Source organism: Oncorhynchus masou, chromosome 30 (genome assembly GCF_036934945.1).
Source record: "Oncorhynchus masou masou isolate Uvic2021 chromosome 30, UVic_Omas_1.1, whole genome shotgun sequence".
NCBI classification, from domain to species: domain Eukaryota; kingdom Metazoa; phylum Chordata; class Actinopteri; order Salmoniformes; family Salmonidae; genus Oncorhynchus; species Oncorhynchus masou.
This window is the reverse complement of record NC_088241.1, coordinates 42,457,242-42,470,422: the sequence shown is the minus strand read 5'-3', so window position 1 is coordinate 42,470,422 and position 13,181 is coordinate 42,457,242. Positions and strand designations below refer to the sequence as shown.

Genomic DNA, 13,181 nt, shown 5'->3' with positions numbered 1-13,181 from the left:
GTCCAAACCTCTGGTAGTAACAGCCCCGCAGGTCTGCTGGGCCGGGTGGCAGGCGCGAGGCATGTGGCCTCTGTTCGTTCATAGGTCATCATTCAGGTGGAGGTCAGGAATGCATAGCAAACCAGATCTCTCTCTCTCACACACACACACACTCACACTCACACTCACACTCACACTCACACTCACACTCACACTCACACTCACACACACTCACACTCACACTCACACTCACACTCACACTCACACTCACACACTCACACACACACACACACACACACACACACACACACACACACACACACACACGCAGACAGACCATGTGACTTTCTCGGGTAATCTCATGGCAGCACCCATCACCTTGTTCACCCGACACAGGTTACGGCAGCGTCAACAACAGGAAGTGAGCTCCCACTAACCCTGACTCGCCTCTCCTCTCAGGCCTGGGAGTGCTGATCTAGGGTCAGTTTAGCCTTTGCATAATAAATAAGAGGGAGTACCGGACCCTAAATCAGCACTCCTACTCTGAGACGCTTTGTGAATATGGACCCTTGGTGTTTCTACACTCCAGAGGTGAAGTTGACCATACAGGCACAGATCTAGGATCAGAAAAAATGACTTTAAACAGCTGTAAAAACAATATATTTTTGTTATCGAAAATATATTTCAAAGCGATTTAGATAGTACAATGATTCCTTACACTATCCAGTGCTTGTTCTCACATAAACTGAAATTGAGCGAACAGTGGAGAATTTTAGCAACCAGGAAAAGATAAGAACAATTTCCATAACACAGCCACAAAGTCAGAACAGCTTAGTTTTGACAAGAGACGCCGCTCTGGCGGGAGAAATCAATAGGTGAATATCACAGCCAATCACAACACTGGTGGGTAAGTAATATTGTGACCATAGTGATCATTCCACTATCATTCCACTATTCCACTACAATGCAAACATTCTTTAAAAATCCTATGTGTAGCACCTTCAACTCTTTACAGTGTTCTTTTAACTCTCGAATCAACACTAGTAATGTTACACTGAAAACTCAACACTACTTAACACTGGCCAATTTGCTGTGTGCTATGAAAGGGACACATCTGCAGGCTTCCATACATTTCCAGAACCTTTTAGAATTCTGAAGAACCGTAGATGCCACGCCAAGAACCCCACACTTAACTCAAAGGGTCCTTTATCGGGCAAGAGTTCTCCAAGAAACCGTAAGAGCTGAGGAAGAACCATTTTTAGAACCTTTCTCTTTTCAGTGTAGAATAGACTTAACACTACTTACAGTAACAACATCCTATAATATAGGATTAACTCTACATAACACAGATATATTATCAGTGGATTGTACATGGTGCCACGATGGCAACGATGCCAAGGAAGACTGGCTACATCCTGGCACTAGAACAAGGAAGGCCACAGTCACACTGGGCAGGGGAGTAGACACACACACATTGGGCAGGGGGGCTTTTTACTGGTTGAATGAAGCGTCTTTATAGCCCTGTTTAGAAGTCAGGAGGGCGCTACAGTGAATGAGGGCAGTTAGCATAGATGGCAGAATAAGGACCGGGTCATTTTGTATTGAAGGCAGGTTGGCGTTGGGGAAACGTTTGATGCCAGAGGCACACACTCAAAAGAAAGGAGGATGGTACACATTGTATCATTTTGAATGGTTGAGAATTTGGCTTGATAAAGCAATGGGTGACAGGGTTAATGGACCATTTCCTATCGAACAAATAATGACAAACTTTCCCCACCAAATAAAAACCAACCATCTTTCGTCAGCACACCAGGCAAGAGGCGGAGGTTACAGACGGCAGCTCGATACCGTGTGTGGCCAGAGTCAGACCTCTTTCATAAAACCTGTGTCTGCAGCCATTTCCCTCAATTGACGCAACTAACATTTTGATACTGTTCTCACAAAAGTTGTTTTCTTCTGCTAAGTTCACAGAGCTTTTAAAACTATATGGCAGCACAGCTAGTCCTCCTAACCCGTCTTTTATGTTGTTTCCAACCTCCAACAAGAAGCCTTAAATAGGTCCCTGCCTTCCACAGGGGCTGGGAATGCTGCCTTTAGCTGATTAGGACCAGACTAAGGCTGCATCCTAAATGGCACCATATTCCCTATACAGTGTACTACTTTTGATCAGGGCAGATATGGTTCTGGTCAAAAGTGGTAGTGTACTATATTATTTATGGAAAAGGGTGCCATTTGGGGTGCAACCCAGGCAAGGAACACTGTTGTTTTGACAGAGATAAAGACCAGAGACAGAAGAGGAAGTGAGACATTCCACTCCCTAATTTCTTCTGTTTCAATGGAAGTCAATGAACTAAGTAGACCAGACCCAGCTGCTATCACATTGGTGTCTATGGGAGAGCCACCCCCTTAAGTAGACCGGCCTGAGTGAACTACCTTCATTTATCCACCATTTTTTTAAAGACTGCTCAGGTTGCATCCTGGGTAATCTTACAGACTTCCTGGTTTTGTTCATAGGTTAGCCAATCAGAGAAATGATTGACTGAACGAGTGATCGATAGTTGTCCTGAAGTGGCTAAAGACAGACTGAAGATTTGAAGTAGCCTAGACTAAAAACGCATGTCCTTGCATATCATTTTTATTTGATTTCTTTGCGGTACAAGTTCATAATTGTGAGAGATTATTAAAGTGTGCATGAAATGTAATTCCTGTTTGACCACTTCATTTGCTTTTAGAGTGCCGGACAATTAACGTTGTTCAGAGGCTCTTCGGTTCTTAATTGCAGCAAAAGAGATCTCAATGACAATACCCTCTGTCTGTGTGGTGCCCTTATCTTTGTAAAATGTATTTTTTTAACTAATTTGATGTGGCATGAAAGTGTGGGCTATTTGGCTTACATTTTTAATGGGTCGTTGGTAGAAGAAAGGGAGTGGAGGCGGTGAACAAATACATTTGAGAAGGGCAGGCAGGGTAGGCAGCCACTTCATTCACATTGCTCCCGGTTAACAGCAGCATCTCTTTCTGCAGGAGGCTGAGGAACAGAGCTGACCATGAATCACGCCCTGCTCTCCTTGATATAGCTCTCATGCCAGAGGAAACTTTAAATCTCTCTCTCTCTCTCTCTCTCTCTCTCTCTCTCTCTCTCTCTCTCTCTCTCTCTCTCTCTCTCTCTCTCTCTCTCTCTCTCTCTCTCTCTCTCTCTCTCTCTCTCTCTCTCTCTCTCTCTCTCTCTCTCTCTCTCTCTCTCTCTCTCTCTCTCTCTCTCTCTCTCTCTCTCTCTCTCTCTCTCTCTCTCTCTCTCTCTCTCTCTCTCTCTCTCTCTCTCTCTCTCTCTCTCTCTCTCTCTCTCTCTCTCTCTCTCTCTCTCTCTCTCTAATACTTCTGTCAGGTGTTATTTATGAGCGCTGTAGTGAGTTCCTGCATGCCTGCAGCACCTGCTCATGTTGGAGTGGGAGAACCCTGGCAGCTGCCAGAGAGATAGAAAGAAAGAGAAAGCGAGAGAGAGAAAGAAGGACAGAGAGAAAGAAGAGCGAGAGACACAGACAGAGAGAGAGAGAGAGAGGTAGCGCACCACAAGTGCCAGGCTACAAAATAATGTGATGTTAGCTCAGTGGCGCGCAGCTAACAGATGAGACGCCTAATGATGCCTGGTCCTCTGTTTAGAACACACCACGAGCCGGCAGCAGGAAACAACAAACAAACACACAAACAACTACAAGCACTAATTAATGGTGTCATATGACTCTAAACATGATCAATTAAAACCCATGGTTCATTGGCTCTCCCTCTGTGTGAGCGGGACAGGAAGCTCGGTGCCTGAGTAATGAGCGCGGCAAGGATGACGTCATTACGGCTAAGAGGAGGACCAATGTGGGACTGTCTGGCTATAGCGACCACGTTTGTAATCCTTCTCTCCCTTCCACCCCGACTCTGTGGATGAAGCGTGTGTAGCGAGGCTGAGGCCAAACACCTGAGCGATAACAGAGAGGCGGACAGGTCAAAAGGGTAGTCAGTGGTTCGATCAGGGTTCTCTGCTCCCGGAGTTGACAGAGAGCCCGAGGGGTGGAGCTTGGAGAGGTAGCTACAGTAGGTAGGTGTACTTTGCTCTAGTCTAGAGTCAATGACATCAGGTGAGTATTGGTAGGTAGCTAGACACACAGAAACCTGATCAAATGAGGACAGTAAGCAATGAAGAGCAAAAAAACACCAAAGAGATGTGCTTACAGCTCACCAACTCCCCAGAGACGTGTACTTAACACACAGAACAATGACATCAGGGGAAGCAGCATATGGGGTGGCGGTGTAACAGCTAGGGGAATAAACCGTTTATAAAGCTGTTTTACAGGCCAAACTCATTCATCACCCAGGGATGTGTCCCAAATGGCACCCTATTCCCTATTAGGCCTAAGTACACCACTTTTGACCAGGGCCAGTAGGGGCCCATACCAGTGCACGTTACAGGGAAAATCTTGCCATTTGGGCGGAAGCCTCGATGACTAAATGTGAGAGCCCTCCTGTCTCAGACTGAGCTCTGCTGAAACAATACGATTCACTCCCTGTATCTCTGTTGCACTAGCAGGGCCAGGCCAGCTCAACTGCACATGCTCAGTGACACTGGGTCCAGGGACGATGCTGTGGACATTACGCTTGTCTCAAGCCTCCAGCCTGTCCCATTCCCCTCCCTACCACGCTCTGTTTTCAGGCTACTACCTCTTTCGTTCTCTCTCTGTCTCGCTCACTCATTACTCCTGTGTGTTGTGATGTCTACAGACTCTGACATTCAGCGTTGCCTCCCTCCCTCCTCTCCTCTCTGCCTGACTAATAAACAAGGCGACTAGGGTTTCTGTTAAAGCAGTGTGCTAGCTAGCTACTTGACTGCGTGGCCCCTGTGTAAGTCACTAACTGTGGCCTGGGGACAGGGACATCACAGGAGCCGGTTTAGTCTCTGTCAACATTTTCAGATCATTAGGATGGCTCTTGGACACACACGTCCCTCTGAGTTGAGTCCCAAATAGCACGGTATTCTCTATACAGTGTACTACTTCTGACCCCGGCCAATGCCTGTCTTGCCTGATATCATCACAGCTATAGTACATGCAGGCCAGGGGGTAATAATTTACATTTACATTTACATTTAAGTCATTTAGCAGACGCTCTTATCCAGAGCGACTTACAAATTGGAATGATGAGTGACTCAAAAAGACGCACCACAAGAAACGTTACGATCTGTCAGCATAAAGTCACCATATTGCTCCATTGGCTTTGTACTGTCACGTTTTTCAGGGAAACTGAGAATGAATTGTCAGGTTAAAGGTGAGGAACAAAGATTCCACTGATGAGTTTGTGGACCAAACACAAACTGGCATGAAGAGGGCTGGTGGCTCAGCGCCTGCTGCCTGTCTATTGTTAACACAGACCTTTCATTAACCGCTCCACTGAGAAACAGGGGAGGAGAGGAGGAGGAAGGAGAGGAGGAGAGGGAGGAGAGGGGAGGCTGAGGCAATATGAGAGTAGGAGGGAGGGGGCAGGTGAAGGAGAGAGGTGATCGAGTGAGAGTTGAGCGAAAAAGGAGGGAGAGAGAAGAGAGGATGAAGCAGCAGACACAGAGGAACAGGGGGGATAAGAGGAGGAGACGGAGGAGAGGGGAGGCTGAGGCAACAGACAGTAGGGTCACTGTCAACTCCCAACACGACTAGTCCAGCCTAAAGAGCAGCCACCAAACACATTATACAAAAAGACATGTCACCAACTGATCCTGGAGCTGCCATCTCCCCCGGCTGTAAGCTATACACAACGGGACACTATCATTTCAGCTCCCACATGGCGGGGTCTATGGGACAGGTAGAGAAAGAGAGGGAGGAGTAGAAGCTTTATTTCGTTTCAGACTATCATTTCAACTCCCACCTGTTTCTATGTAATATGGTATCGGTAGGAGGAATGGAATAATGAGAGAGAGAGAGAGAGGGAGGAGTAGACACTTTGTTTTTGGACTTATTTTTATCGCACCTGTCTCAATATACATGTAAGAACAGAGAGTGAGGGAGGAGCGATAAGGAGCGAGCGAGATGAAGAGAGGAAGGCATTTCATTTCTTGTCCTCTCGAATCGACACAGAAATTGTGAGGCTGTGGGCTGGGTGAGGTCATCTCACCAACACACCTGTCTGTCTATGACTCACTCTGGGGAGTCAGTAATGGGGAGAGGAAGAGGAGGAGAGTGTAGGTTGGAGGCACTTCCTGTATGGTCACAACAACACACTAAAGTGTTCTCTAGTCCCAGTGCTGGATACGGATACTGTAAGCCCATTGTATTGTAAACAGCTGAGCGCACACACTACATGCAGAAGTTCCATTGGTCAAATCAACAAGTTTTTTCCATTGCTTGAGGGACAATGGCGAAACTGCCAATTCCGTTTGCGATGTTACAACAACAAAGAAGTTACTGCCAACAACGAACACTGTTTTTTCCCCCTCTGACATCATTGCACGTGCGATAGAACAGCAGCATATACACTGCGATTGATTTGTTACGCTGATGTGCGACGCTCCCCTTACCCTCTCCCTACGCTCCCCCTACGCTCCCCACCTCTGCTACGTCAACGAAACAAAACCAAAACCAATAACAACGGCTGTTGGGCGGACAGTGGCGCTGTTTCCCCCGTACAGCAGATTCCATCTAGAAGTTTGTATACTCAGTCCCCTGGTTGGATCTGAGCCACTGAGGAAGGCTCCTGATCCAACTAGAACGAGAGCCTGTGCTGGGGCCCGCTCTTCCTCTTCCTCCTTCTGAGCCCCCCCCCCCCCCCCCCGTCATGATTTTGTTCAGTTCACTTGGGCCTGACGTGTATAGTCTCCCCCTCTACACACCCAAACCTCCCCCCTCTTCCCCCGCCAACCCCCCAACTGAACAACTCCAGGATATTTCTGTCCTTTCAACAACATTATTGACACTCCATCCCTCATGCCTCCTCATTCATTATGTCAGCCTTGGCCCCCGCACAGTCACGCAGCTCCGTCGTGGGCCCTATCTGGGTTATATAGGGAGGAACTTCCTGCCGGCTGCTGGAGCACGTCATGGGACGTGGCCTCAGTTTAACACTAAATACAGGGCTTAGACTACACACGGGAAAAACACAACACCAAATGATAGTCAGGAGGCATAGACAAACCTTCAGCAAAGAGTGAGCATGACACAGACAAAACACATTTCCGAAAAAAAAAAACCCAAGAAAGGCTGGGGTATCCAACAACAAAAAAATGCAAATGCAAAAAACCTGAGTGTGGTGTCGTGAGACTGAGGGAGATTGTGATGAATTCTCAGAGCTTTCCACCGATTCCTCTGTCAGTACTGGGGTCCCTGGGAAGAGAATGGGTCATATGCAAATAGCCATGCCCAGTATGGGGGAGAAGTTTCCCACAAGCAGAGTGTGAAAAGGCCTCTCCTTCCCCACGCCGGCCCCACTCAATGGGCCTTTTCTTCCTCCACTGACAGTGTATGTGGTAGAGCGAGCAGCCTGCAAAGGTAACTAGGCTCTTTCTCCTCAGGCTTTCCTCCAACCAAAGCTTTAACACACAATGGTTCATTTAAGCATTCATCCCACACACAACCCCAATAAAGGACATCCAAGCGTAGTTAAGGGGGTTAGTGAAACTGACTTGGGGTTTAAAACTGCTTTTCTAAGGGAAGGGAGAGCACATTTTTATAGGGTAATGCAATACCTCTATAGGAGCTTGCTAATCATTAAGCTGCCTCAACAACAGTGGGAAAGGGTTTGAGTAGCATCAGATTATGAGCACAAACAGAATTGTCTGCAGGGAAATCATTGAAATGTGTGACATGGTGCATTGAATGGTGTAGAGATTAGAATTTCATATCAAACATTTTAAAACGTGTGGAGAAACATAAACATGACAAAAGAAGAAAACATGATAAGGTCTATTCCAACCTCAAGAGGTCTGTAAAGCAGTTCCTCCACTAGAGATTTGTCGTTAACTTGTCATATCCTACTTCTTAGTTTGCCTCACTACCCAAAATGAATCCTTTGCACTCCTTTCCATTGGAAACACTCAGACTGTTCTCATGTAAAGGGAGCGATCAGTTGTGTTTGACAGAGTGAGTGAGTGTCCACCTTCCTTCCCACTGGCTCTCCTCTCCAGCAGCACCTCACTGTCATCCCTCCCTGCCAGCTCCCCCCCCCCCCTTATCCCTCCCTCCTCCCTTTCCCTCCTCCCTCCCCTACCAAACTCAACAGGACAGAGGGGTTGTACTGGTCAGGGGGATGGAGGGAGGGAGGGGTCGAGGGAGCAGGGGGAGGAGACTAAAGTCCAGAGCCAACCCCCATGCTTTTATACACCTCGGGATCCTTTCATTGAAGGGACTTAAACACAAACACAATTGGACATGCTGGAAGGGACCCAACAATGGCACAGGGGGGGGAAGTGAAGTCATAGTGGAGGCACACATGGGTGCCTAGGTCAGGGGGTAAGCAAAAGCACCCCTGGATGCTGTGTCTTCCCCCTGAATAAAGGACTGGGGGAGGTGGGGAAGGGTGAGGAGACGAGGGGGCGGGGGACGTTCCTCTGACTTGGCACTTTCATATGCAGCAGAGGAAGTTGTTCAAAAGTTAAAGAACTGATAAATGAAAATGTCCTCTTCTGCTAAACTCCACTCACCAGGGGTAGACCTTTTAAATGTTAACAGATGGCTTTTAAAACAGATGGCTTTTAAAACCCCTCTCCCCCTGAAGCCTTTGGAATGGCCAAAACATCTTATTTTCTTAAGAACTGTAGCTCAACCATAGTGTTCTTTTATTGTTCTCACACAACTTTACAGCATGTGGTTACATTCAATATTATTTAGGGGCAAAAATGAGTCCAGCGCACTAATTATAGTTTTACCAGCCAAATAAACATCCTGTACTACATCACACAGCTTTACGGAAGCCAAACATAGACCCACAGACCCATTCTTCCTCTTCTGTAGGATGATTAAGTGAGAGAGAGAGAGATAGGATGATTAAGTGACAGAGAGAGAGAGAGAGAGAGAGAGAGAGGGGAACAAGAGAGAGATAGAGAGAGAAGAGCGAACCCTTTGATCAATTCAAATAAATACCTATATTGAAAGTTCCTTTGAAATGAAGGCCCTATAACCTCCACTTTCACACGTTTACAAAGACAGGCCAAGAGTGACTGTTTATTTTTGCTAAGAATGTTAATACCGGGTCGCATTCCTCTATTCCCAAATTGCGGTGTTAAATTACCATTCCGGGGAATGGTTGCTGCTATTCCTGATGGGATCTGGGCTAGTCCTGGTCAGGATAGAAGTGACCAAGGAAGCCAGTGGAGACAGTGTCCCACAGATTGCAAACACCTGTTGTCCTGCCTGCTTGGCCGGCTGTTAGCACCTCCATGTTTACAGCTGTGACGGGGCTCACCTTGATCTCTGCTCTGTCAGGCCCAGCTCCAGGCCCAGTAAGACAACCAATACAGGGCTGGCGCCAAGCACCTTTTGGTTTCAGTAACTGCCAGATCGCCCCCCCCTGTCCTGTCCTGTCCTGCCCCAAAGCAATCAAATCACTACCCCTCTAAAAGGGGGTTTCTTTTTACCTGGGAACCCATTTTTAGGCTGAACACCCAGCATAACACAGTTGAGGTAAGCAGTGTGTATGCTAAATGAGATAACATAAGGAATAAAACATAGGCTAACTCAGTTTATTTTTTAAATTAACATCAAATGGGCAACACTACAGTGACATGTAATTTACACAAAATGGAAAATAAATGAAGAAATTAAAATAAGTGTAAAAAGAAAAACAAATTATGCAAAAATGTCAATAAATAATACGTTTGAATTATTTTCTAGAATTGTATATAAATTACACATATTAAACCGTGTACAAATCATATCATCTGTCAGCAACTACCAGGTGCGTCTTTATTTATCTGAGGTGACTCGAATGCAGTAAATATTCACCACCGACCATGAATGAGCCGCAAATACACGCTACAACAACTCCGCTATAAAGTGTGAAAGCACAAATTCACCGTTGTCAACGGAGCACTGGCATGATGGCATGCACGGATCTGTGATCAACACCGTGGCAAAGAGACAAGGCACACAATAAATATCCTAGGTTTATATTATAAAATGACAAACAATGACAGTAAGCACAACAAGCGACTCCTCCATAACAAAAAATCACAACAAATTGACACGATGACAGCATGCCGCGCCTACAGACACCCGTTGCCTTTTCTACCTGCACAAGTTGCCATTTGCTGCAGCGCACGGCACAGAGGCCACTGCTTTGAAGACAGATTCCAGTGAGACGATTCCTTCTCTAACTCAGCGTATTCAGTCGCCAGCAATTAGATTTTAAGTTTTGTTTTGACAGGGGGGTGTTTAGAAACACCAAAGCCCCGTTTTTCAGATCAAGTAAACATGTCCTTATATTCCTGCAGGCTCCGCTGGGTGGCTCGAACACTTGCGCTGCTGTGCTGACTACTTGCATGAGGCTATAGGCTACGCATGTCGTCAGGATAAAATATCTTTTTTTTCTCCAGAAAAACTATACTAACAGCCTACAAAACAAACATTATTCCTATGCGTAAAAAACGCCCACCTCTGATGGTGAAACAAAAGTCACTAGTAATAACGAAATAACACGAGAACACATGATATGGGTTTACAAAAAAAAGCATAACGGATTGACAAGCAACCCCGAATAGTATGATCTTTCAAGTCGGCTTTAACATAATTTACAGATAAAGCACTTCACTATGACATGAATTAAATTACTGACAGAAAAAAAAAACGATCCGGAGAAAACGCACTGGCTACCCAGCCAACCCCACAGTGCAGCCTTTTTAACCGCAAACACAAAACACAATCAAAAACAACAAAAAATGATGTATCTAATAAAAAACAATGGATGAACAGGTTGGTTCCAACTGCAAGTTTCGCTCCCGCGGCACACAAACCTATAAAATCTGAATTCCCAGCGCGCGACTGTGGATGTAAACGCACATTCCTTATATAGGCTGTGCCTTGTTCACACGCACAGCGCGTGAGCTACCCTTCCCAGTCTCTAAAACATTACCCAACAATGCATGCTACAGAAACAACGTTTTTTTTTTAGCTTGACGGTCATTTGCATTTCTGTTGATTAATTATATAACAACCTTATCTTATTCGACATATGTTCTACTTATCGTAGCAATAACTTTTCGAATGTTTTTTAATGCACACTTGCCATTGTCAATGGTGAGAAAGCGTGCATCTCCACTACACATGATTTACAACGAAAAATAAGACAGAAAGTAACGTGTAGCCTACCTAACACAACGGCATGCATTTGAATAGATGATCAAGCAGCAGAACAGTACACTTTTCACATTAAAAACATTTTTTTAATGCATGGATGGTGGGCCCGAGCCCACGATGTAGCAAGTGTCCTATCAAGGCTCGCGCAACCTGCTACGGTGCGTGAAACGAATAGAAAAGCGACAGAAACAGTTCAGTTTCTCCAAAGTGCATTGAGGAAATACAACTTTTACACATATTCACTCATTTCCGATTCCGAACATCAATCTATTTTCTATATTGATAAAGAAGGTGACAAACTACCGTGGTCCGCAAAAAACAACCAGGTAAGGTTATATTCCCAGACACCGGTTTTAGAAAGCTAGCCAAATTGAAGGCGAGAGAAGGTGAAACAAGCTATCAAGTTGAAAACTCAAAAAAATACGAAAAGATGATTTAAATCAAATCGAAAAGGGACTGAACGGGGAACAAAAGCGAGTGCAGGGACGAGATTAGGTGCGTATAACGGTCCAGGGTGGTGCACTCAACCGCTAGGCGGTGGGAGAGTCGCGAGCCAGGTATAACGGTACACCACAGAGGGCTATAATTGTGCGCTTACTTGCTACTTTCCAGCACTTTGACCCACTAAAAACGCGACTCCGGGGGTCCCAAAGTCTTCGGAGAATCGAGAATTCGATATAACTCATTCTAGGTCACTTCACCACAGAAAAATAAGGAAATTAGAGTAGTTTTACTTACCGTTATTCCTCCTCGGATTCGCCTGCTTTCTGCGCTTACACCTGGGGCCATCCGCCATGATCCTTTCGCTGTGTCTAAATGCTGTTGGAGAGTCACCTCCTCTTTCGCCCCCACTCCCCCTCCTCCCTCTGCTTCACCTCCCCTCCCTGCACCTGGTTTACGACACTCTGCTTTACGACATTACCTTCTACACCTCCTAAACCGTAGGACCCGCCAACCTTAAACTCCTACTCTATGCGTTCTTTCTGATCATCGCACCATTTATACATGATTATATTTTGAAAAAAATATAAAGATTTTATTCTGAGTTTCTGGTATGGTTGGGGCCATATTATTACGGGAATCTACAGATAATTGACTAAGAACCTTGTGGTTAAAACATACTCAATCTAGTAGAGCCTATACCGATGCATGATGACAGACATTGTCACAGCTCTAGAGCAGAGATCATCAACTAGATTTCTTGAGTGAATGGTCGGGGGGCCAGAACATATTTACAAATAATTTGTAGACTGCCCATTTGGCCGCAAGAATCCCAAACACAATCATTTCAAAACTAGCTTACATTTGTATATGACCACATGTACACTATATATACAAAAGTATGTGGACACTCCTTCAAATTAGTGGATTTGGCTATTTCAGCCACATCCGACGCTGACAGGTGTATAAAATCGAGCACACAGCAATGCAATCTCCATAGACAAACATTGGCAGTAGAATGGCCTTACTGAAGAGCTCAATGACTATCAATGTGGCACCATCATAGGACGTCATTTTTCCAACAAGTCAGTTTGTCAAATATCTGCCCTGCTAGAATTGCCCTGGTCAACTGTAAGTGCTGTTATTGTGAAGCGGAAACATCTAATAGCAACAACGGCTCAGTCACGAAGTGGTAGGCCACACAAGATCACAAAACGGGACCACTAAGTGCTGAAGTGCGTAGCGCATAAAAATGGTTTGTCCTTGGTTGCGACACTCACTACCGAGAAACCCACGCTACCTGCCCCAATGTGTAGAGCAAACTGTAAAGTTTGGTGGAGCAGGCATAACTGTCTTGGGCTGTTTTTCATGGTTCGGGCTAGACTCCTTAGGTCCAGTGAAGGGAAATCTCAATGCTTCAGCATATAATGACTTTCTAGACAA

General features: G+C 45.6%; 1 protein-coding gene across 1 annotated transcript in view; it reads right to left on the bottom strand.

Annotated features, from left to right (window-relative positions):
• The window catches only part of LOC135522627 (zinc finger E-box-binding homeobox 1-like), a 70,467-nt gene extending 58,350 nt beyond the window's left edge, over positions 1-12,117 (bottom strand). The window contains exon 1 of the mRNA XM_064949072.1: positions 12,036-12,117. Coding sequence (XP_064805144.1) covers positions 12,036-12,093 — 58 coding nt within the window. The 5' untranslated portion in view covers positions 12,094-12,117. The remainder of the gene's footprint in view (positions 1-12,035) is intronic.
• Positions 12,118-13,181: the final 1,064 nt, after the last annotated feature.